The 27,145-nt window shown below is 38.5% G+C and overlaps 1 protein-coding gene across 1 annotated transcript in view; it reads right to left on the bottom strand.

Moving 5' to 3' along the window:
- ND-13A (NADH dehydrogenase (ubiquinone) 13 kDa A subunit) overlaps positions 1-17,869 on the bottom strand; it is a 48,388-nt gene extending 30,519 nt beyond the window's left edge. Inside the window, exons 1-2 of the mRNA XM_090376819.1 lie at positions 17,709-17,869; positions 4,128-4,181 (exon numbers count right to left, since the gene is read on the bottom strand). Of these exons, the coding sequence (XP_090232945.1) occupies positions 4,128-4,181; positions 17,709-17,843 (189 nt within the window). The 5' untranslated portion in view covers positions 17,844-17,869. The remainder of the gene's footprint in view (positions 1-4,127; positions 4,182-17,708) is intronic.
- Positions 17,870-27,145: the final 9,276 nt, after the last annotated feature.

Here is a 27,145-nt window from a genome sequence, read left to right as displayed (position 1 = left end):
CAAGAATATTTGCTAATGCAATCGAGGTAGTTTTAGGTGGGTTGGAAAACTGCTAGCTTGGGGGGGGGATTCACAGACTAAAAGATTAACAGTAGTTGCAGGCAGAGATGAAAGTGATTCTTGCACTGCTTCTACTGGAACGAACAGTAGCCTGGAAAGCAAGGTGCTGGGGATTTCAAGAACTGCTGGGAGTCGTCATGAAACAAGTAAATACATGGGCTGTGTTAGGGTAACTAAGAGTAAGAACAAGTGCATGTATACTTGCATGTAAACCAATGCTAGGAGTATAGTGAATAAATTTCACTATGCTCCTAGCATTGACATTGACAGAGAATGAATTTGAAGTGATGGTAAAGAAATTGAAGGTAGATATTGCTAGGATATCAAAGACATGGTGTCACACAGATATAAGGAATGCAGAATTGAAATTTGGGAAGTACAATGTGTACAGAAAGTATAGACAGAACGGTAAGGAAGGAGGGGTTATGCTGCTAGTTAAGGAACACATAAAATCTAAGGTAGTGCATCCAGTTGATATGGATGGACAATGCAATGTTGAGTAAGTTTGGGTGACAAACATCGGGAAAGGAAAAACAACAGTAGGAATGTGTTATAGGCCTATTGACTATGATGAGTACAATGAACAACTGTACAGAAAAATAAAGTCGACGACTAAATCGGAATGTCTTATAATGGGGGATTTTAACTTCCCAGATATTTATTGGAACTTGAGGATTGGTAATTCCACACTAGCAAGACCTTTGTGGATTTATTGGATGACTTTTTTCTAGAGTAGCATGTTCGAGAGGCAACCAGAGGGAGTAATACTCTTGATCTGATAATCAGCAGTGATTATTCAGGCATTAAGCATCTGCAGATAAAGGAACCACCAGGTGGCAGTGATCGCAGTGTACTGATGTGGGATTTACTTCTGTGTGATGTAACTATCATCAAGCATAAAAGAAATTTTTGCTTTCATAAAGGTGACTACAGTTGTCTCAGAAAGTTTTTAAATTCAGTACAGTGGGATCAACTGAAAATTCTAAATGGGAAGTATTCCAGAAATTAATCTCGGAAGCTATAAGGCTTTTCATACCAACTAAGAAATACTGTTCGAGGTTTAGGCCCACGTGGATGTCAGATGAACTAATGAGACTCGTAGCAGAGAATTAAAATGCATGGGATTCATATAAATTTTCAGGTGACACAGAAGCCTATGGTATATAAGCTACCATAATCAAGTCACAAAGGAGGTTAGGCAAGTGATGGCAGATTATAAGAAATCTTTAGCAAAGGATGCAAAGAGGAACAGCAAATTCTTTACTTATGTAAACTCTAGAAGGAAGGGGATGAATCAGATTTATCCACGTGATATTGATGGTTCGACTGTTGATGATCCTGCTCAGGTAGCTGACAAACTGAATGAGTATTTTGATTCTGCACACATATCTACAAACATTCACACATGAGGAATTATTTATGAGGAGAATGCCAGAAGTTTATCAAGCTCTAAGATGGAGCTAAAGAATTTTGTAATAACTGAGAGCAAGTGGAGGAAAAATTGTTGAAGATAAGAAAGGCACCTGGGATGGATGGGATCTATCCAGCTTATTAAAGAAGGCAACAAAGGAAGTAAGAAAACCCTTAGCCATAGTTGTACCAGGTTAATACAACTTCTTTCATTCAGCCAGTAGATCAAGGCATTATATCTACCTTTAAAACCCATTACATCAGAAAATTGTTACAATGCATTTTGGAAAAAATTGATTCCGAATTTATTTCAGTAACGGAAGTATGGAAACATTTCTCAATTGTGGAATGTATCAGAATCATAGTTTTATCGCTCAAAGTAAAACTATCAAAGTTAAATGCATGTGGAAAAATGTATGGCCAGAGTCAGTTCATTCAGAAAATATGGTCGAACCGGCAGAAAATGGAATAGGTGCAATAGTAGAACTTACTACGTCGGTAGGAGAGGAAGATTTTGATGACATGACTACCGAAGCCCTCGTGGGTAGCACAGTTGATAGAATCGCTATCCTTCTTACACTGGGTGGAAAATACCTGTGTTCGAATCCCGTAATGACGGGAGGAATTTTTATGGGTCTTTTTCATGCAACAAGGCTGAGTTAGTTGGGCTCAGGCGAGGATAGCATGGTTTTTCTCCCAGAAACTTGGGTTTTTCGTCTATCAAAACAGAAAAATCAAGCTCAGGACACAAGCAATTTATAAACAATATACACGAAGCAACATGGCCTTAGTCACCGATGCTCCTAAAAAAATAAAAAATATATATGATTACTGAAGACGTTCAAGAATTACTGAAAAAAAAAAAGAACATATGAGGGATGTTCTTTTTTTATCAGTAATTCTTAAACATTTTCACCAAATCTGGCGAAGCAGATTTGGTGAAAATGGCATTGGAGGTAAACCACACCAATTCAGAGGATGATAGTGCACATGAAAATTCTAAACTTCCAAATTTTACACTAAAAAGCATACAGGAGGGCCTAAAGTTAGCAGAGCAATTAGGATCTTATTTTTTGAATGCAGATTCTTGAATGAAAGGAGCCCAAAGTTCAAAAGGGAGCTTCAAAAATGCTTAGTTCCATATGATGAAATTCTCAAAGATTTATCAAGCAAAAGCAAAACCAGGTTATTTTTTTTTTTAAAGAGGGCAGAAGATACACGAAATCTAGAATGGTGTATTTTTGTTAGTTTTGTTAAGATTTTGCTAACAAAATAGTGTACTTTTGTTAGCTTTTGGAAAGTAACCCCCAATTTTTGTACTTTTTTCTTAGTCCTGTATAATGCAGTTTCGCACAACATTTTATAGGAACCTAACTACTGTGTTATACGAGGGTTACCTGTACTTAAATTTCAGGAAAGCTTTTGATACTGTTGCACATAAAAGACTGCTGTCCAAATTGGAGAGGTATGGCATTAAGGACATGAGTGCTGCTATGGATAAAGGGATGGCTAATTGGGAGAAGACAGAGTGGTAATCAATGGACACTGCTCTTCATGGACTAATGTTATTTGTGGAGTCCCCCATGGTTCAGTGTTGGTCCATTGTTGTTTTCTTTATTTATCTATGATTTTGATGAGGGCATCAGGTTTGATGTCCAAGTTTTCTGACAATACAAAGGTTTGCAGGGTTGTTAAAGACAGTAATGACAGTAAGCTACTGCAGTTGGGCAGAGAGGTGGCAACTGAAGTTTAACACTGACAAATGCAAAGTGCTGTATATGGGTAGCAGTAACCCCTAGAGTAATGTACCAATGTGGTACTACACTCAAGGTAGTGGAGAATGAAAAAGACTTGGGGATTTTTGTGCAGCCAGATATGAAGTTTTCTGAACAGTGTAGGCAGGTTACCAGAACAGCTTATGGGGTCTTGTCAATGACATACAGAAATTTTGTTAGCAGAGATGAGGTGATTATCCCTTTATACATGGCAGTGATGAGGCTACACTTTGAGTACTGCATACAGGTCTGGAGGCCTCATTTTAAGAAGGATGTAGAGCTGCTGGAACAAGTACAGAGAAGAGACGAGATTGGTGAGGGGAACAAAGGGCTGCTCTTACCAAGAAAGACTTAAGTTCTGCAAATTGCAGCATCTGGAGATTAGGCACCTGTGAAGTGATCTGATTGAGGTGTTTAAGGCTTTGAATGGTTTGAGGAAGCTCGATGCTGATGGGATCCTACCTCTTTGGAAGTTGATAGCTTAAATAAATTCTAGTAAGAACTAGACAAACGTTTGGAACGAATGGATGGGAAGTTTTTTTTTTTTTTTTTTTTTTTGTTGGAGGAAAGCATTAGGCAGTAATGCAAACTTACTATCAATAACTGTAGGATTAGATGCCAATCAACATGTGCATATAATTAAATTTAACTATAAATTTTTTCTAACTGCAATAATTAGCAGACATTTCTGGAATTTTCAGTGGAGAATTCAAATAAAATTTTCAAAAATAGCTATTAGGAGTATATGAAGCACACAAACTTTTGAAGTGTTGTTGAAGTTGAATCGATCCCATACACTCAACTCAGCGTTAAAGCACTTCATTAGCATAAATTTTTAATGATGATAACATATTATATATAAGTATTAAAGAGTATACTCACTTGTTTTTCTTTACCTGTAAAGCGGACAAGCCTGTAATCATCTTTACTCCATGCCTATAAAAAATTAATAGAGCATACTAGATTTTTCAATGTAACACTTTCAAAGGCCATAAGAAAATTCAAATATCTTTCAAATATAAAATATAATTAAAAATGAGATTGTGATCATCATCTATATTAGAAGGCTGCCGTAGCCTAGTGGTGTCAGGCGCATGCGCGTGCATAAGTACACGTGCCTTGAGTGACTGGGGTTCAAGCCTGTGACTGCTGAATACAGTGCTATTTCTTGTATTCTGTGTATCTTGTAAACTCCTCTGAACGTTTGGTCGTCCCGGAGTATAAACAGAAAATTTATTTATTTATTTTATTATTCACTAATTTCAAATTTTCAAGGGAAACACATTACAAAACATATACAACTTCCAGAGCAGTAGTTCTGTTACATAAGTGAATTCCAAAGTGCAATTGAAATTGCAATCTAACTTGGGCAAGGTTATGAATCTCTACTGGAGTGTGAGACTCTTCAATCGAAACTATGTTGTTCATACATTGCATAAATTGTGTTCTTAGCCTTTATCTTAATCATTTGTCGACATGTAAAGTATGAGTCTTTGGAACACAGGAGGAGGGGATCTTAAGATGCACAAGCATTTAGTGTTTTTTTTTTTTTGTACATATTTTATAAGAGAACTTTGTTTAGAATCACTGAGTGCAGCTGAATTCAAAATATGATCAATCCAGTTGTATCCCAATAATAACTGGATGAAGGCTGTTTCAAAAACTATTAATGGTGTTGAATGTTTTTTTTCAGTGGTTAAATTCACAGTTTGGAAGCCATATTAAGAAACCAGCTTGGCTTGTTTCTTGCATAAAGTTGAATTTTTGTAGAGCTGGTTATAAGATTTACATTATGTCCTTAGGATGTTATGTACCTGAAGAGCTTTTTGATTTATTAGGTTTACATAAATCTGAATTTCACTTATAAGTACACCTATATAATTCAAATTTAAATTCAAATATATTATACACTAATCAATAAATGGTTCAAGCTCTATGAAACTGATACAATCTTCCTTTAAGATAGTACATCATCTTAGCTTGTACAGTGAGTCTGCAATTTAGACCAAAAAATGAAAAAAAAAAAAAAAAAAAAAAATTACAGTATCTTAAGCTAGCTTGATGCTCTTTAGTGCAAATTACAAAACCAAAACAGTTATTTTGAAATATTTAAAAACACGTCATATGTGAAAACTGAAGGTCCTAAGTGAATAGTGAAGATAAGTGAATTAAGCAGGTCCACTAAATACAATAAAAGAAACACTTTGTTGAGTGTAATTCACATATATTTATTAAATTCAAAGATCTAATCAATAACATTAGAGAATTTAGACATAACTGTATGCTATAATCTCTTCCTCAAAAATTTTGAATGTGGCAAGCAAACTGGGAAAATAGAAATATACCCATAAACACTGTTACAACTTCCTTTTGTTACAACTTCACAAGCATGGCCTTGACACTGGTGACCTGGATAATATCTTTTGTTTGGGTTGGTGTTCTGGAAGGTGTGGTTTGATAGGATGGAGCTTGTAGACTGCTGAGGGATATAGGGAGAAGCTGTTTTGGATTAATATGTGTGGGAGAGGGAAAGTTAAATTTGGCTGCCTTTCAGAACACCAACAGGCAGCTAAACTTAATCTCTTCTTGAGTTGATTGGATAGAGCTTGTAGATGGATGGGGGATACAGGGAGAGAGTAAGAGAGATCAATTTTATCTGCTTGTCTGGTTTCTTCTTTGCAGCTAGTCTGGCAGATCTCTAGGTATTCCCAGGTTGTGTGATGGTGGGAGAGCAAACTGCTACGGTGACTCTCTCTCTCTCTCTCTATTACAAAATATAATTTGAGAATGTATAGTGTTTGCTTGCTTTTGAGGAGTGACATGATTACAATTCCAGTCTATTCAGCGATCATCTATTCCACTTGTCTAGGTTCATGCCTCCACTCAAAAGTTGACTACTTCTTGAACTACTCCCAACTCACTAGGTTCACTTGGCGACTTGACTGAATTCAATCTGCTAAGAAGATTCACTGTCTGCAAACACTAAAATAAATGGTGGATTTTGCACAAAACTGCAGATTTTTGTCACTAGGTTGGTATCAGTTCAGAACACTAGGTATTCCCAGGTTGAACAAAGAACCTATGAACAAAGATTTGTTCATAGAATTGTATGCACAGATAATCTCTTGGTATCTGACAATCTGCTTTATATAGCTTAGTACAGACATGTGACACACTAATGGAGCAGTTGATTTTTTGGATAATGATGGCTTACCACATAAACAGACCACTCAGATTATGATCAGTAACCAAAGGACACATAAAATATCCTACAGGAGATAAATATTAAACAGATTTCAGTTGCATTAACAAAATGATGTGAGGAAGCAAGCTTATATAACATCATTCATAAAAAAAAAAAAAAATTGTCATCCTTGTTTGTCCATTCCTTCTAATAATTTCTCTAATACTTTAATTCAAATTACCCACTTCTACAATACCAGGTGGAAATTTATTTCACTAATAAATTACTCTAGCTGACTGTAAATTTCCACACAGCTTTCCTAAACCCATCCTTTTCCAACTTACATACTCTTTTCCAAGTTACATACTCTTGTAATTTACAGACACCAAGCCTTCTTGACAAAAATGCCCCTACCCTTTGGTGTCCCCAACTAATCATGTATCACCAGCAAACTCAAACATTATACTTGACAGGCCTACATTAATGTTGTTAAGATATATTAAACATAAGGGCCCAACACCAAACCATGTAGAAACCTCACTCATTATATTAGTCCATGAAAGGTAGTGGCCACTAATAACCACCTTCTCTCCTAACCATTCAATCATTCTTTTTGCATTAGTAGAGACATATGATGAAAGAAAGCAAGCTTATGCAGCATCAGCCAAAAAAAACAAAAAACAAAACACTCCCATTTCACCCCTCCGTTCATTCGAAATACCTGTCCAGTTGAAACTTAAACTTATTTAGGCTATCAACTTCCACAACAAGGGATGGAAGTCTGTTCCACCAACCAACTACCCGCTGGCTAAAGGCAAATTTTCGCACATCTATCCTACATCTGTCTTTCCTCAATTTGAATTTATGCCCTCTCAGGTGATTATTCTGAGCAAGAGGAAGAATCCCATCGGCAGTGAGCATACTCAAACCATTCAAGGCTTTAAACACCTCTATCAGATCACCTTGCCGGTGCCTAGTCTCCAGACACTGTAATTTGCAAAACTTAAGCCTTTCTTCATCTTTGTTCAATTCACTAATCTTGTTGCCCTTCACTGTACTCGTTACATCAGCTCTACATCCCTCTTGAAATGAGGCCTCCAGACCTGTATACAGTACTCAAGTGTGGCCTGACCATTGCCTTATACAAGGGAATAATCACCTCCTTATCCCTGCTAGAAAAATTCCTGTATATCATTGACAAGACACCATGAGCTACTATTGCAGCCCATCTGCACTGCTCAGTAAACTTCATATCTGCCTGCACAATTACCCCCAAGTCCTTTTCATTCTCTACCACTGTCAGTGTAGTACCACAGAGTTGATATGTTGCTCTGGGGTTACTGTTTCCCATATGTAGTACTTTACATTTGTCAATGTTAAACTTCATTTGCCACCTCTCAGCCCATCTGCTCAACCTTTCCAGATCCTGTTGCAGCAGCATAGCATCAGTAGTGTCCTTAACAACCCTTCCAACCTTTGTATCATCTGCAAACTTGGACATTAAACTTGATATACCATCATCAATATCATTTATAAATACAGAAAACAACAATGGACCCAACACTGAACCCTGAGGGACTCCACTAATAACATTAGTCCACGATGAGCAGTGTCCATTGATTACCACTCTCTGTCTTCTCCCCCTCAACCATACCTTTATCCATAGCAGCAATTTGCCACCAATGCCGCACTGCTCCAATTTGTGCAACAGTTTTCCATATGCAACAGTATCAAAAGCCTTTCTAAGATCCAAATATATAATATCAAAGTTATTCCCTGCATCCAATTCTTTTGTGACTGCATCATAGTATCCAATCAAATTGGATACTATAATACTGGATACTATATCATCCAGTTGGTCCCACGGTATAGAATTTAAATACTGTTTCAGACCATCTTAGTTGCCTCTACGAAAGCAAAAATCCTTCCCTTTACCCCTGATGGTAGTTACCTCTTTGAGTAAATCCCACTTCAGCACACTGTGATCACCGCCACCTAGTGGTTCCTTTATCTGCAGATTCTTAATGCATGAAGAATCACTACTGATAATCAGATCAAGAGTATTACTCCCTCTAGTTGCCTCCCGAACATGCTGATGTAGAAAACAATCATCCAATAAATCCACAAAAGCCTTACTAGTGTGTGAGTGACCAACCCACAAATTCCAGTCAATATCTGGGAAATTGAAATCTCCCATTATAAGACTCTATTTCCCTGTACAGTTTCTTATTATACTCCTCAGAGTCATTAGGCCTACAGCACACTCCTACTCTCAATTTTGATCTCCCAATGCTTATGTCACACCAAACTGACTTGACACTGTACTGTCCAGCGATGTTGACTGGCTTCACATACTTGGATTTTATGTGTTTCTTAACTAATAGCATAACCCCTCCTCCCTTCCTATCCTTTCTGTACACATTGTACTCCCTAAATTCCAGTTATGCATTCCTTATATCTGTGTGACACCACGTCTCTGATATCCCAACAATATCTGCCTTTGATGTTTTGAGCAATACCTCAAATTCATCAAATTTATTTACCAAACTCCTAGCATTGGTTTACACACAAGTGTACATGCACCTGTTCCTATCCTTAGCTACCCTAACACAACCCATGTGTTTACTTGTACCGCAATGACTCCCAGCAGTCTCTGAAATACCCTGCATATTGTTTTCCAGGCTGCTGCTCATTTCAATAGAAGCAGTGCAAGAATCACTTTCACCTCTGCCAATGGCTACTGTTAATCTATTAGTCCTTGTATCCCCCCAAGCTAGCAGTTTTCCGATCCACCTAACCCTGCCTCGATAGCATCAGCAAATATTCTTGCACCCTTTCTATTAAGTGTATCCCATCCCTGTAGAAGCAGTCTCTCCTGTTAACACTCTTTTATCTCCCTTTTATCCACAGCAGTAACTTTCTGCAAATTCCACAGCACTGCAATTTTTGTAAGGGTCATTTGTGCCAAACAGTATCAAAAACTTTACTGAAATATAAGTATATGTCAACAATTATTTTTCTGCATCCAGGTTACTTTCTGACAACCTCATAGAAGCTAACAGGTTGGTCAGAAAAGATCTCAACAGATGTATTTTCTTTTAAAATAAATTGTTAGATTCCATTAGCTTCAGGGGGCCTTAATCTACTTTTACTTTTAAAAATTTCTCTTCTGGCTTTCTTTAAGTTATCATAAAATAAAGAATTAAGTATATTTCTAGTATTACTGTCTCTAAAAACTTCATGCATGAATGCAGATGCGAAATATTTATTCAGTTTGTCAGGTTGCTGACAAATTGAATAAATATTTTGTACAGGATAATCATTAGTTATGCAATTCATACTGTATGCAATTCATTCATATTAACTTATTTTCTAGAGTAGCTTTATATTCCTAGTTACGATACTTAGTTTAAAGTTTAACTTAGACAGAGATTTCGTAGATATTACTTAGTATCGGTAACGGTATCAAATCCACGTGTCACAAATTGAACGAGAGGTCTTTTAACCAAATTTAGTTGATTTATTAACCAATTGTTATATCGAATTATCTTCTATAAGTAGATTATAGACCTAGTCAGGATCCTTAGTTTATTCTAAATTGAGATAGCGAGATTTCGAAGCTAATCAATACTTACGAGTCCGTAGAAATACCGTTCGTGAATTCCCGCCATTTTTACACGATAGCATAAGCTTAGTGTAGTATACTGCATAATATAATATTGTCAATTAATCAGTAAATCTATTAATCTTGATAAACTTTATTGTCAATTAAATTGTATTTTTAACTCTATAAATATATATAACGACTTAATCGTAACAAATAATTAATACATAACTATAGTGGTACACGTGATACGGAAGTTGTATAAAGGGAACACTAGATACCGGAAAAAAAAAAAATATATATATATAACATAACTGTTTTGGGATATAACTTAAGGATTTAATTTTTGTTTTAAATTTTATTGAATTAAATTGGAATCATGATTCTGACCAGAGCAGCAAAGCAAAAGGCTCAAGCTAATGGGAGTGCTGTGGTTCAGGGGAGAACTGAGGGGGCAGTTGCCCTCTGAATCACAGTCTATTAAAATGCACTGTTTGCTTAATGTTTGCGGAGCAGTCGGGTACGGGACATGATACTGCCAAGGGGGATGTCTTTGTGTGTGCACGATGTAAGGAGTGCAAGGAAATCAGGCGACAACTCAGCGTTATGGGCCTTTATGAGACCTTGAAGGACAGGGTGGATGCCCTCGAAGGAAATAAATTGAGGGGCCCATCAAGCTCTCAGCTGCCCACATCAACGCCAGAGCTTGCACTTGGTCATCAGGCAACACAGGAGCAGCCCCCTAGGCAGAATGCGCTGGTCCCACAGGAACTAGTAGTTGTTGGTGACTCTATTGTCAGGGAAACGGGGAACATGCTTTGTAAAAAGGATAGGTGGAATAGGACCAGGGTATGTCTGCCAGGGGCAAAGGTTGATGACGTTGTAGAGCGGATATCATCTTTTAAGGGCACAAAAGGTGATATAGTTGTACACGTTGGCACTAATGATATTAAGAGTAGGAGACCGGCAGAATTACTTAACAAGTACAGGTCACTTTTGAAAAAAAGCCGTGAATTAGGGTTGAACTTGAAAGTGTCTGCAATTCTGCCCAGACACGATAGGAGGGAGTATATGATGAGAGCCTTGTCGATCAATTCGGCCCTGGAGGGATTGTGCAAGGCTCAAGGGGTAGAATTTTTTTCAGCCCGGACTGTACTTGTTAACAGGAGAGATTGCTTCTACAGGGATGGGATACACTTAAATAGAAAGGGTGCAAGAATTTTTGCTGATGCTGTCGAGGCAGTGTTAGGTGGGTCGGAAAACTGCTAGTTGGGGGGGATACAAGGACTAATAGATTAACAGTAGCCACTGGCAGAGGTGGAAGTGATTCTTGCACTGCTTCTATTCAAATGAGCAGAAGTCTGAAAAACAAGATGCAGGATATTTCAGAGACTGGTGGTAGTCATTGCGTTACAAGTAAACACATGGGTTGTGTTAGGGTAGCTAAGAATAGAAACAGGTGCATGTATACCTGCATGTACACCAATGCTAGGAGTTTGGTAAATAAATTTGATGAATTTGAGGTATTGCTCAAAACATCAAAGGCAGATATTGTTGGGATATCAGAGACGTGGTGTCACACAGATATAAGTAATGCGGAACTGGAATTCGGGGAATACAATGTATATAGAAAGGATAGACAGGACAGGAGGGGAGGAGGGGTTATGCTATTAATTAAGAAACACATAAAGTCAAAGGAAGTGAAGCCAGTTGACATCGATGGACAGGGCAGTGTCGAGTCAGTTTGGTGTGACATAAGCATAGGGAAATCAAAATTGAGAGTAGGAGTGTGCTATAGGCCTTAATGACTCTGATGAGTATAATAATATATTGTACAGGGAAATAGAGTGGGCCAGTAAATCAGAGAGTCTTATAATGGGGGATTTTAATTTCCCAGATATTGACTGGAATTTGTGGGTTGGTCACTCGCACACTAGCAAGGCTTTTGTGGATTTATTGGATGATTGTTTTCTACATCAGCATGTTCGTGAGGCAACAAGAGGGAGCAATACTCTTGATCTGATTATCAGTAGTGATTCTTCATGCATTAAGAACCTGCAGATAAATGAACCACTAGGTGGCAGTGATCACAGTGTGTTGAAGTGGGATTAAGGCCTGACGTAGCCCAGTGGTCAGGAGCGAGAGTGCATAGCACGCGTTCCTTGAGTGGACCGGGGTTCGAGCCCGTGACTACTAAAATACGATAAATATTTGTATTGACGATTTATTGTAAACTCTACTGACTTGGTTGTCGTGCCGGAGTATAAACAGAAAATTTATTTATTTTATTTATTTACTCAAGGAGGTAACTACCATCAGAGGTAAAGGGAAGGGTTTTTGTTTTCGTAAAGGCGACTATGATGGTCTGAGACAGTATTTAAATTCTATACAGTGGGACCAACTGATGATGTTACCAACAGCAAACTCAAAATGGGAAGCATTCAAGGAACTAATCTTGGTGGCTACCAGGCTTTACATACCAACTAAGAAATATTGTTCAAGGTTTAGGCCTAAATGGTTGTTAGATGGACTAATGAGACATGTGGCAGAGAAGAAAAATGCATGGGATACATACAAATTAATGGGTGACATGGAAGCCTATGATAGATATAAGTTGGTCTGTAACCAAGTCACAAAGGAGATTAGGCAGGCAAAGGCAGACTACGAAAAATCCTTGGCAAAGGATGCAAAGAAAAAGAGAAAGGAGTTCTTTACATACTTGAACTCGAGAAGGAAAGGGATGAATCAGATTGGTCCACTGGATATTGATGGTTCAACAGTTGAGGATCCTGCTCAGGTGGCTAACAATCTAAACGAGTATTTTGCATCTACATTCACGCATGAGGAGTTATTCAGGAAGGAGAATGATGTAGGTAAAGTAAACATTGGCAGTGAGCTGGATGATTTTGTAATAACTGAGAGGAAAGTGGAGGAGAGATTGTTGAGGATAAACATAAAAAAGGCACCTGGGGTGGATGGGATCTATCCAGTTATATTAAAGGAGGCAACAAAGGAAGTATGCAAACCCCTAGCCATAATTATGAGAGCTTCTTTGGACTCAGGGGAGGTACCCATAGACTGGAGATGTGCAAATGTAACCCCAATTCACAAAGGAGGATCAAAGGCTGACACAAGTAATTATAGACCTGTTAGTTTAACTTCTGTTCCAGGTAAATTAATGGAGGCACTGGTTAAAGAAGCACTGCAGGATCATCTAGACAAGAATTCAGTTATAGCTCAGACGCAGCATGGTTTTGTTAAGGGCAGGTCTTGCCTGACCAATTTGATTGGATACTATGATGTAGTCACAAAAGAACTGGATGCAGGGAATAACTTTGATATTATATATTTGGATCTTAGAAAGGCTTTTGATACTGTTGCACATGGAAGACTGCTGCACAAATTGGAGCAGGGTGGCATTGGAGGCAAATTGCTGCTATGGATAAGGGGATGGTTGAGTGGCAGAAGACAGAGAGTGGTAATCAATGGACACTGCTCAACGTGGACTAATGTTATTAGTGGAGTTCCTCAAGGTTCAGTGTTGGGTCCATTGTTGTTTTCGGTGTTTATGAATGATATTGATGATGGGATATCAAGTTTAATGTCTAAGTTTGCAGATGATACAAAGGTTGGCAGGGTCGTTAAGGACACTACTGACGCTATGCTGCTGCAACAGGATCTGGAAAGGTTGAACAGATGGGCTGAGAGGTGGCAAATGAAGTTTAACATTGACAAATGTAAAGTACTACATATGGGTAACAGTAACCCCAGAGCAATGTATCAACTCTGCGGTACTACACTGACAGTGGTGGAGAATGAAAAGGACTGGGGGTAATTGTGCAGGCAGATATGAAGTTCTCTGAGCAGTGCAGACGAGCTGCAAGAGTAGCTCATGGTGTCTTGTCAATGATATACAGGAATTTTTCTAGCAGGGATAAGGAGGTGATTATTCCCTTGTATAAGGCAATGGTTAGGCCACATCTTGAGTACTGTATACAGGTCTGGAGGCCTCATTTCAAGAAGGATGTAGAGCTGCTGGAACGGGTACAGAGAAGGGCAACAAGATTAGTAAATGGAACAAAGGGTTGCTCTTACGAAGAAAGGCTTAAGTTTTGCAAATTACAGAGTCTGGAGACTAGGCACCGGCGAGGTGATCTGATAGAGGTGTATAAGGCTTTGAATGGTTTGAGCATGCTCAATGCCAATGGGATTCTTCATCTTTCTCAGAATAATCACCTCAGAGGGCATAAATTCAAATTGAGGAAGGACGGATGTCGGATAGATGTGCGGAAATTTGCCTTTGGCCAGCGGGTGGTTGGTTGGTGGAACCGACTTCCATCACTTGTTGTTGAAGTTGATAGCCTAAACAAATTTAAAGCTCAACTGGACAGGTATTTCGAACGAACGGAGGGGTGAAATGGGAGAGGGTTTTTTTTTTTTTTTTTGGCTGATGCTGAATAAGCTTGCTTTCTTGCATCATATGCCTCTACTAATGCTAATGTATCTAGAAGACCAATGTGGTTCATCCCCATTCTTCTACTGTTAACATAAGCAAACAATTCTTTTCTACTTTTCTTTATATTTTAGCCAAAAACTTTTTTAATTCTGATTAATGGTTCCAGAAATAATAATGGCCTGTATCTGTTGAATCAGGAATTTTTTCTGAAAAGAATCCAATGGCATAATTTCCTCAGTCTTCAGTTAAAAATATTTTCCCAATAAAGCAGAGAGGGAGAGAGTTATACCTTCAAATTATGGACAAAAATATTTTGACTGGAGTGTGGGAAATTTGCTTTCGGCCAGAAAGTTGCCAATTAAGGGAAGTTACCTCCATGAGAGGTAATTTATTGACAGCTTGGGAAATTCAAATGTCAGCTGGGCAGTTACATGTAGGAGGAGAGAAATACAGAGGCAGTTAATTTATTATTAAATTTTATTTTTGGCTGATACAGCAAAAGCCTAAGACTTATTTGCCCTGTATGACTAATACTAAATTTGGAAACTATATGTATTTCTTTTGAGTACACAGGTCTCACCTCCATATGGTCTGTTAAAGTAAAGTTTTACTGTAATGCCATAATGGAAATTATACCAAAGTAAAATTTTTGTTATCTGATCCACAATTAGTGAATATCATAGTTTGTAAGCAGCTGAAGTTTGCAAAAAAAAAATAATAAATAAATAAAAATAAAATAAAATAAATAATATATATATATAAATAAAATAAAATAAATAATATATATATAAATAAAAAAAAAAAAAAATATATATATATATAAATAAAATAAAATAAATAATATATATATAAATAAAAAAAAATATATATATATATATATAAATAAAATAAAATAAATAATATATATATAAATAAAATAAAATAAAAAAATATATATATAAAATAAAAAATATATATATATAATGGATGCCTTTTCACTTTTATGGTTCTACAATTCTTACAATTAGTTCTTAGAATAATAACTGGAACAGAACAGTTTTACTAGCCTTATGAATTTACCACACCCTTCACTTGCATCTATCTAAGGAGAGAGATTTTTATAGTGTATTTTGAACGTTATTCTAAATTTGTATTTAACTCGTGGTTTTTTTTAGCAAATATTTAGCAGAGGAACAGGAAGTATCCGAATATTAGCATTAGTAGAGGCATATGATGCAAGAAAGCAAGCTTATGCAGCATCAGCCAAAAAAAAAAAAAAAACCCCTTCCACTTCACCCCTCTGTTCGTTCGAAATACCTGTCCAGCTGAGGCTTAAATTTATTTACGCTATCAACTTCCACAACAAGGGATGGAAGTCTGTTCCACCAACCAACTACCCGCTGGCTAAAGGCAAATTTCCGCACATCCGTCTTTCCTCAATTTGAATTTATGCCCTCTCAGGTGATTATTCTGAGCAAGAGGCAGTATCCCATCAGCATTGAGCATGCTCAAACCATTCAAGGCTTTGTACACCTCTATCAGATCAGCTCGCCGGTGCCTAGTCTCCAGACACTGTAATTTGCAAAACGTAAGCCTTTCTTCGTAACAGCAACCCTTTGTCCCATTCACTAACCTTGTTGCCCTTCTCTGTACTTGTTCCAGCAGCTCTACATCCTTCTTGAAATGAGGCCTCCAGACCTGTATACAGTACTCAAGATGTGGCCTGACCATTGCCTTATACAAGGGAATATCCACCTCCCTATCCCTGCTAGAAAAATTCCTGTATATCATTGATAAGACACGAGCTACTCTTGCAGCCCGTCTGCACTGCTCAGAGAACTTCATATCTGCCTGCACAATTACCCCCAGGTCCTTTTCATTCTCTACCACTGTCAGTATAGTACCACAGAGTTGATACGTTGCTCTGGGGTTGCTGTTTCCCATATGTAGTACTTTACATTTATCAATGTTAAACTTCATTTGCCACCTCTCAGCGCATCTGCTCAACCTTTCCAGATCCTGTTGCAGCAGCATAGCGTCAGTAGTGTCCTTAACAACCCTGCCAACCTTTGTATCGTCTGCAAACTTGGACATTAAGCTTGATATACCATCATCAATATTATTTACAAATACAGAAAACAACAATGGACCCAACACTGACCCCTAAGGGACTCCACTAATAACATTAGTTCACGATGAGCAGTGTCCATTAATTACCACTCTCTGTCTTCTGCCACTCAACCATCCCTTTATCCATAGCAACAATTTGCCACCAATGCCACACTGCTCCAATTTGTGCAGCAGTCTTCCATGTGCAACAGTATCAAAAGCCTTTCTAAGATCCAAATATATAATATCAAAGTTATTCCCTGCATCCAATTTTTTTGTGACTACATCATAGTATCCAATCAAATTGGTCAGGCAAGACCTTCCCTTAACAAAACCATGCTGTGTCTGAGCTATAACTGAATTCTTGTCAAGATGGAATGATATTTCAGGAATTATATTTTAATATTACTATGTGCCTAACTACAAACTGATTTCAATATCAGAACTCAGATTTTATTGTGAAGATGTTACTGTTACAGTTTGATGTTTAATAAATTCAACATTCAGCAAAGCAGAAAATTTTATTACTCAAGGGTTTTGCGAATTAAAGTAAACCGCAGCTCTAAAATGTGAAAAAAAAAAAAAAAAAAAAGTGATATTTAAAACAATCATAAATACAATATCTCGCTATACTCCAGAACATGGTGCACCTTCAGCCTGCCATGGTCTTGGGATGTTTATTCCCCCTCTTCCAGCTGTTTTAAAATAGGAAAAAGCGTTCCCGATTTTAAAACAGCGACAAGGGTGGGATAAACACCCAAACTAACGCTAATTAGCCTAATAAACACCCAAACTAACGCTAATTAGCCCCGTATTAGCCTAACCATAGCAGGTTAGGCTAATACGGGGCAACGTGGCCCGTACAAAAACACAGATGTGAGGAAATTTGCCTTCAGCCAACGGGTCATCGATTGTTGGAACAAACTCCCATCTGGTGTAATAGAGTTGAGTAGTTTGAATAAATTCAAGAATTAGATGGGCCTGGGGGTGAAATGGAAAATACTGGGGATTTTTTTTTTGGACGATGCTGGATATGCTTTTGCTTACTTTCTTGCATCATTTGCCATTACTAATACTAAACGACAGTATCAGGTTTTCAACTAAGTGAAAATTCATTCATATACAACAGACCTGACCAGTGTGGGTTATTTTTTCTTCTGGTGCAAGCGATTTTACAGCTTTATCTGTGTTAATAAAACGACGTGATATACATTCTGACAATTTTGCATTTCTGGTAACAACACAACTTATCCTAGAAACCGCCATGCTAAAAATTTAACGCAGCGCCACCGATCTACAAAGACACGAATTAAATACAAATTTAGAATAACGTTCAAAATACAGTACACTATAAAAATGTCTCTCCTTAGATACATGCGTGAAGGGTGTGGTAAATTCATAAGGCTAGTAAAACTGTTCTGTTCCAGTTATTATTCTAAGCCTCTAAAAAAAAAAAAAAAATTAATTGCAGTTATTCATGATTAAATAGATTTCAACTATCATCGAGTTCCTGTGGAAAGTCTGGAATAAGATTATATTGCTAGAGATTTTTTCGGCCAAAGCAACTAAGGATAAGGCATTGGTGTACTGACAGTGAACTGAGTGTGTTCTTTGGTTGGTTTGCCAATTTTGCTCCGTGAAAACACCATGTTTCCGGAGTGGAGAACTAAAGTCATAGTTTTATCTGCACTAACAAAACGTCACATACAATCTAATAATATTCTATTTTTAACAACCTCATGGCTTATTTTAAAAGCCTCGACACCGAAAACGATGGCCACGTTATGAAAAAAGGTCTATCATTCTTTCTTCTTGACGATGATGTGAGGATTTTTGACACAACGCAGTTATTAGTCAAACTGAGACGATGGTTTCGTGGTTTTTCTCTCGGAAACTCCGATTTTTCTTCCACTAAACAGACCAATCGACTACAGAACACACGCAATTTACAAACATAATATAAATGGCACAATATGTAAGTCACAATATGATGGGCCTCAAATCCTACAATAACGACAACGTCTTTGCGGGATTCGAATTCACATCTCATTCAACACTGTGTGGAAGGACAGCGATTGTAACCACTGTACTATATGAGCGGGTTATTTATTTAGAATTCAGGTTGTTTCTAATTTGCACCGTTCAATCAATCTTTGGTCTATTGACGGTTTTAATGAATAAAAACTATTATATTAGGGCCAACTGGAAAATAACTTTATGCTACCCATGTGTACTGTGTCTGTAAATTTCTTGTGCGTGTATTCTCTGGTCGATTAGCCTGCTTTGCCGGACGAAAAACTTACCATCTACGCCTGAGACTGACTAATTCAACCACGGAGTTAAAAAAAAAAAAAAAAACCATAAAAGTTTCTAACGCCATCAACGGGTTTGAAGCCAAGTATTTTCCACCCAGTGTGGGGAGGACGGCAACAATACTACCCACTAGGCTACCCGCGCAGAACTAGATAGGTCCATGTAATAACATTGGGTGCTGCATGGTGGGTTCCCTCTACTCTTTATTACGACTCTGATATAATGATTTAAGAAACATATTTCGCCCTTGACAAGTGGGCTTAAATAATTTGCATCCATTGCATCTCCTTTTCAATAGTACTGAGTTTACGGATTTTATCAGAAACTGACATTACAGTTTGAATATGGATTTTATTCAGCAAATAAAAAGCATGGTTTGGCTACACTTTGAATATGTTAACATCGGTATAGTGAGCTGGCAATGCTCAATTTTTGAATGAAAAAACTTTGAATTCTAAAGAGGGTGGCGTTCAGTACATTGAGCGGCATACTTTATTAGGTACACAATAGCTAGCAGATCTCTCCCCACATTTAACCTTCAGAATATCCTGGATTCTCCTTGGCATGGACTAAACGACATGTCGAAAGTTGTCACAGAATTCTGACTCACCTTGACCCAACTGAAAAGTGGATATTTGCAGATCTGAACTCTGAAGGATTCGTTCCATTTAATCTGTCAGAGGCCCAATTGGATTGAGATCTGATGAATGGAGAGTATAGTATATTAAAAGCAAAATAACAGTGATAAATACGTATACGCCCTTTATTATTTAATCTTTATTCAGAAATAATTTATATAGGCCAGGAAAATCCAAAAATTATAATTAATAGATATGAGTAAATTATTGCTGTGACTAAAGAGATTTACAAATGCAGTTTAACATTGACAAATGCAAAGTACTGCATATGGGTAGCGATAACCGAAGAGAAACGTACCAACTCTGTGGTACTACATTCAGGGAAATGGAAAGTGAAAAAGACCTGGGGGTAATTGTGCAGTCAAATATGAAGTTCGCTGAGCAGTGCAGACAGGCTGCCAGGGAAGGTCATGGAGTCTTGTCAATGATATATAGTAATTTTGCTAGCAGGGACAGGGAGATGGTTATCCCGTTATACAGGGCAATGGTCAGGCTACACCTAGAGTACTGTGTACAGGTCTGGAGGCCTCATTTTAGGAAGGATGTGGAGTTGCTAGAACGAGTACAAAGAAGGGCAACAAGATTGGTGAAGGGAACAAAGGGATGCTCTTACCAAGAAAGGCTTAAATTCTGCAAATTGCAGCTCCTGGAGAGTAGGCATCTGCAAGGTGATCTGATTGAGGTTGAATGGGTTGAGCACGCTGAATTGTGACGGGATTCTTCCACCTCTTCAGATTATGAACCTAAGGGGGGATAAATTAAAATTGAGGAAAGACAGCTGTACAAAAAAAAATCAAATTATTATTAGTATTATTTTAGGGTTGCCCATAATTAAATACATTAATCCGTATTTGTGTCTGTAAATTGCGTATGTTCTATGGTCGATTTGCCTGTCTTGCTGGACGAAAAAACCCCAGTTACTGGGGAGAAAAACTTTGCTATCTACGCCAGAGAGACTAACTCAGCCACGGAGTGAAAAAACCCCGTTAAAGTTCCTCGCGTCATCGACGGGATTCGAACCCAGTCCTTCTTTTCCACTCGGTGTGAGGAGGACGGTGACGATACCACTGTGCTACCTACACGTGCAGACTAGTGGTTGTAACACTGATTTCTGATAAATGAAAGGAAGTGATTTAAGGTCCGCCGCAGCGGATACTTAAAAAATATTAAAAGTCCGCCGTGTTCATACATATCAAAAATTTTATATTATTTTAATTGTTTGCTCTGGCCAGCCTTTAATATTTTTTCAAATTTCCGCCGCGGCGGACCTTGATTCACTCCCTAAAAATAAAATATACAAATGCAGTGTTATCATTAGAATAAAATTCTATGTTACAAATAGTAAACTGAAAAAAATATTCACTACGATGCAAAATTCAATAACAAAATTCATTTTTAATCGGTGTCTCGATGTGTGAATAACAGACTGTCGAATACAGACCGTCGAATTAAGGTGAGTTGCTCTCATAATGCAGTTGAAGATCACCCTGTATGTTTTGCTGTCGCCGCCATGTTTGCAATGATGTAATTCAATAATGTCCGCGATGGGCCATCTAATGCAAACTTAGTTCGCCAATAGTCAACCACCTTTAATTGGCGCCATGATAGAAACCAGCCACTTACTGGCAAGAGTCTTGCCAGTAAGACTCTTCCAGCTCCTCTGCAAGAGGTGCTTTATTATTTGATGAAAATTGTGAATTAAATCAAATCTGGAGCACTCAACACCCGTCTGTTTAAAGAACTCTGTAAAGACATGAATTCTGATCACGAGGTTCTTCTTTTGTACACTGCTGTACGCTGGTTGTCGAAAGGAAATGTTGTCAATCGTCTCTTTGAGTTGAAAGATGAAATCAAGTTGTTCCTGGAAGTGCAAGGGAAACATGACTTTGTGGCTTACTTTAATGATGAAGCTTGGAAGAAAAGAATTGCTTACTTAGCAGACATTTTAGACCAGCTAAATTAGCTGAACCTGAAACTTCAGGGAAAGGAAACACACATTATCCAATTTCAAGGCAATCTTCAGGCATTTGTATCCAAGCTGCAAAACTGGCGTCGGAAAGTAACTCTTGGAAACATTGCCATGTTTGAAAAACTCTGCAGTGTGGTAGAGGAATCTGAAGGTGAACTGGATGAGAATCTGAAGGAGGAGATTACTGGGCACCTTGAAAAGGAATTTCAGCGTACTTCCCGTAGCTTACAGAAGAAGAATCTGCACTGGTACGAAAACCATTCTCTACTTCACTGAATGTAGCCAGCGTTCCAGATGAAGTACAGGATGAATTCTTGGATCTGTGGAACGATCTGTCGGCAAGCAATTTGTTTTAAGAAAAATTGCTGACTCTGTTCTGATGTGCTATGTATCAGTCATATCCAAATTTCACCATGCTGGTCTTTCGAGTTTTACTTCAATTTGCCTCTAAATATCTCTGCGAGAGTGGATTTTCAACACTTCTTCATATCAAAACAAAGGCAGGAAAGAGACTGAATGTTGAGGATGACATGAGGTTGGCTTTAACAAATACTCAGCCACGAATTTTGAAATTGCTAGCCCAGATGCAAGTACAACCATCGCATTAAATATTAGGTTACAATTATATTCTGAAAAATCTATTTTAATGTGTTTTTTTTACCCTATTAAAAATGCCTTTTTATGCAAATATGGTAGGGGTCGCAGGTTACTTAGCTATAATAAAAACGGGTAGCGACTCGAAAAAAAAGGTTAGGAAAAATTAGCATTAGCAGGGACATACGACGCAGGAAAGCAAGCTTATGCAGCATCAGCCAAAAAAAAAAAAAAAAAAAAAAAAAATCCACCCATTTCACCCCTCCATTCGTTCCAAATGCCTGTCCAGCTCAGCCTTAAATTTATTTAGGCTATCAACTTTCACAATAAAAATGGAAGTCTCTTCCACCAATCAACCACCCGGTATCTAAAGCCAAATTTCCGAACATCTGTTCTATAACTGTCTTTCCTCAATTTGAATCTATGCCCCCTCAGGTTCTTAATCGGAGCAAGAAGAAGAATCTTATCAGCATTCACCTTGCTCAACCCATTCAAGGCGTTATACACCTCAATCAGATCACCTCGCAGGTGCCTACTCTCCAGGCGCTGCAATTTGCAGACCTTAAGCCTTTCTTGGTAAGAGCACCACACAGTTAGTACGTTTCTCTTTGGTTATTGCTACCCATATGCAGTACTTTGCATTTGTCAATGTTAAACTTCAGTTGCCACTTCTCAGCCCATTTGTCTAACTTATCTAGATCCAGTTGGAGTAGCATGCTGTCTTTACTGTCGTTAACAACCCTGCTAACCTTTGTATCATCTACAAACTGGCACATTAATTCTGATATACCTTCATTAATATCATTCATGAATACATAAAACAACAATGGGCCCAGAACCGAACCCTGGGGAACTCCACTAATAACACCGGTTTAGAGTGGCCACCGTTTCTCTACCTGTGTGCTTCAATTGTGCCGTAGAAAATGCAAATAAAAAAAAATTAATAAATCCACTTTTTATGATAAAAATCAATTCAAACAAAAAATTCGTTTATTTACACTATGCCGTTCCGAGCGCCTTCCGGCGGTCAAATTTTGATTCCTAGTACAGTACTAGATCTGTTCACCAGTACTACACAAAGAATAAGTATATTATTAAGTACAGTATACCCAATGTCTCACGCTGCAACCTTCAAAATTTTAGTTTGAATGTTTATTACCTCCCAACCAACTGCATCTTTCAAATTTGAAAGAGTGAAGAAAAATCTTTGAAAACAGTGTGTTTTAGATATTCCCACGATCAAAGGATTGTGAGAATATCTGAAAGACCGATCTTATTGGCAAGCGATGGTAGGTGGTAGATGACTTTCATCAACCGGTGAAATACCACCACTTTGCTTATTGGAGGCCGGAAGTGGTGAAACCCATGTTTAGTCTCTAGAGCAAAGTTTCCGGCATCCCCCTCTCCCCATACTTCTCCTTCCACCCATTCACGGTACTAAGTACTACAGGTTTTGACACCTTTCGTGTTTGGGGTTTTCATAAAAAAAAAAAAAAAAAAAGAATTTCTTCCACTTTCTTTTCATTTATCAAAATTATTTGGTTCCCAGTTACAGCCAAGGATTAACTGGCCCAGGTGGATAGGAAGTGGGGGCTGATTACAGGCTGTTCGCCCTGGTTATAACTTGATATATTGTGATGTTCTTATCCCTAAAAGCTTCTTCACGTGTGAATGTAGATGCAAAATATTTATTCAGTTTGTCAGCAATCTAAATACAGAGTATATAACAGAATATGACAAGAGAGGTTGGATATCAGAGTAACCCGTAATAATGATGATTTTGTCAAGAAATCTGAGTGCTGAAGGAGGAAGAATGAGAGTATCACATTCTTTTTAGTAAAAAAGGCCTACGTGCTCTGGATTCTTTACGAAAATTTTATTTTGTTTCTCAGAGCAAACTAAACTAGAATTACAATTAATAAGCTTTCGGCTGGGAGTCAGCCTTCTTCAGATTGAATACATGAATGGCAGTTGGAATAGAGATGTGCAATGCCAGGATGGTGCGTGAGGCGCGTGGTTAATTGTTTGTTGACGTTTGTGGCTGTGACATATGGTGGTGACGTGGCCAGCGTTTGACTATGGATAGAATTACTGCCTCTGTGATGGGGTTAACTTGGCAACCACTGTTCCTGTTCAAAGAGGCATTCGAGCATTTTATATTTAACGATTCCAACCAGGTGCGCTTTAGATAATGGTGGGACCTGTCCACAACTTACGAGCTGTCCAAGTTTGTCTCGAGACTTCTTTCTCCTCTAGTTGGCAAGACCACCTACACCGTCTCCAACAGTGTTGAGTTCATAGAAAGGATCCACTCTATATCCATCTCACAGGATCAAGTCATGGCTTCGTTCGATGTAATATCACTATTTACCTCCATCACAGTGGAACTTGCCATCCCTTGTGCAAAACAACTCTTGGACAACGATGAAACCCTTAGCGACAGAACTAAGCTGACGCATGATGACATTTCCGCCGCCCTCAGACTGTGCTTAACAGGGGGTGCAATCATGTTTAACGACTCAATCTACCAGCAGATACATGGCACAGCCATGGGTTCCCCTGTCAGCTCTGTCACAGCAAACATCGTGATGGAGGAGTTAGAGGGACGTGCGTTTACACACGCGCCAGATCACATCGCCTTTTGGTGTCGCTATGTAGACGATGTGTTCGTTGTCATCCCTAGAGACTCAGGTCAACGACTCCTAACCCACCTCAACTCACTATCGCCCTTCATAAAGTTTACGATTGAGCTGGAGTCGAACAACTCTATACCATACCTAGATACACTTGTCCGGCGCGAAGATACATGCTTGAAGACGACAGTTCATCGCAAACCTATGTGTGCTGGCCAATTTACCAACTTACGATCAGCACACACGCGGGGCCACCTCCTCTCCACTGCCCGAACCTTGCTAACTCGTGCCTGGACGCACTCCAGCTCCGCAGATGAGAGACGCAAAGAGATCACCAGAGTCAAAGTAGACCTTACGAAGTGTGGCTATCCCATCGACGTCCTTGACAGGTGTGATCTACAGGCACGCCACAACGTGACGACCAACAGCAACGCTAACAGTGACGAGTCATCCACGAGGGCATTTATCCCATACTACCCCAACCTGTCACAACAGATCGGTAGAATCCTAAAATCATATGGGATAAAATGCATCCAACTGCCAGGCAAGAAACTGCGTTCTCTTATCTCCAACGTAAAAACACCCGTCCCCACTCTTCTACAGAGCGGTTTGGTCTATCGCATCTCTTTCCGTGACTGCACCAGCTGCTACTTTGGAGAGACTGGACGTCGACTCGAGAAACGTCTCTCAGAACATAAAAGGGTGATCTGTTTGGCAGATGTAGAACACTCAGCTATCGCCGAGCATGTCTGGACAACCCGCCACGACATCGACCCACACCGCGATGTCGTGGTTGTGGACAGGTCCCACCATTACCTAAAGCGCACCTGGTTGGAATCGTTAAATATAAAATGCTCGGATGCCTCTTTGAACAGGAACAGTGGTTGCCAAGTTAACCCCATCACAGAGGCAGTAATTCTATCCATAGACAAACGCTGGCCACGTCACCACCATATGTCACAGCCACAAACGTCAACAAACAATTAACCACGCGCCTCACGCACCATCCTGGCAGTGCACATCTATATTCCAACTGCCATTCATGTATTCCATCTGAAGAAGGCTGCCTCCCAGCCGAAAGCTTATTAATTGTAATTCTAGTTTAGTTTGCTCTGAGAAACATTTTTTTTTGCGAAAAGTAGACGACTGGGTGTTATAAGGATTGAAGTTAAATACGTTTTATTCCCTTCCCCCACTGGAGAATTGACCTAGAGGTCAGCATTTTAGGAACTGGTAGTGGATATCGGAGAAGTTGTAGCTGTTTGTGCAGACTATAATTTTCGAATTGGAAGATGGGTGCAGTTTTTGTCCATACACTAAGTTAACCGTAACGGCTAATTCTTTTATATTTTTTTTGCTTACGTTAGTGGAAGAAAGTTGCTTTGAGAACTGATGTTGTTGTTGTAGGATTTCAACTGCATTAGGTTGTTGTTGTAGGACTGTCTGCAAATTGCGTGTGTTCTGTTGTCGACTTTCTGTTTGCTGGACGAAAAATCTGAGTTTCGGGGGGGAAGAAAAAGTCGTGCTACCCGAACTCAGTCAGACCGACTAACCTAATCACGTTGTGCAAAAAGCCCATTAAAATTCCTTCCGTCATCGACGGGACTCGAACTTAGGTTTTTTTTTACCCGGTGTGGGGAGGACGGCGATTCTACTAGCTGTGCTACCCACGGCTTTGAGGACTGCGGTTCAGAGTAGCGAAGCTAAAAATTCTGGGCTTCCTGACGAGATTAACGAACGTGTACCTGAATGCGTAACAGAATTCGAATTTCTTATTGACCGGTTCGAATCCCTTCAATGACATGAGGAACTTTTATGGTTTTTTTTTCACTACGTGGCTGAGTTAGTCGGTCTCATACCCTAGAAACCCGAGTTTTTCATCCAGAAATAACAAGCAAGTGGTCAAAAAACTTACGTAATTTACAGACATAATAGGTAAATGAGATAATTCTCGGGTGGCCCTAACATGATAGTTTTATTTTTGTACATTATACGAGTATCAAATAGTTTTGTAAGACGAATACATTCTAAAAAGCATAACTATCTTAGTCGCTGATGCTCCTAAACCCCCACAACAACAATAACAGCATATAACTGTATACAATAAAATGATTTGTCTCAAAATGGATTGGAAATTTTATTTTTCGTCATCGTTTAACCCGGAGAAAACCTTTAACATAACCATGACGTGCTTAAACCAGAAGAGTGGCAACTCTTATGCTCGTGAGAAAGTTTTACATAACTAGTTTATACATTACCAAAACTCATACAATGCAAATATAAATATGCAATTATTTAAAAAAAAAAAGTTGTTTTACATTAAGAACAAAATACAAACATCGACTTTGCTTTTAGTTATACATTGTGGAACAATATATTCATGGCAATTAGGAGCATATCTTACTACTCTGTGATTAGGAG

Source organism: Mastigoproctus giganteus, chromosome 7, assembly GCF_048544385.1.
Source record: "Mastigoproctus giganteus isolate SK-2022 chromosome 7, ASM4854438v1, whole genome shotgun sequence".
Lineage (NCBI taxonomy): Eukaryota > Metazoa > Arthropoda > Arachnida > Uropygi > Thelyphonidae > Mastigoproctus > Mastigoproctus giganteus.
The sequence above is the reverse complement of the archived record's forward strand: the minus strand, read 5'-3'. Positions and strand labels throughout refer to the sequence as shown.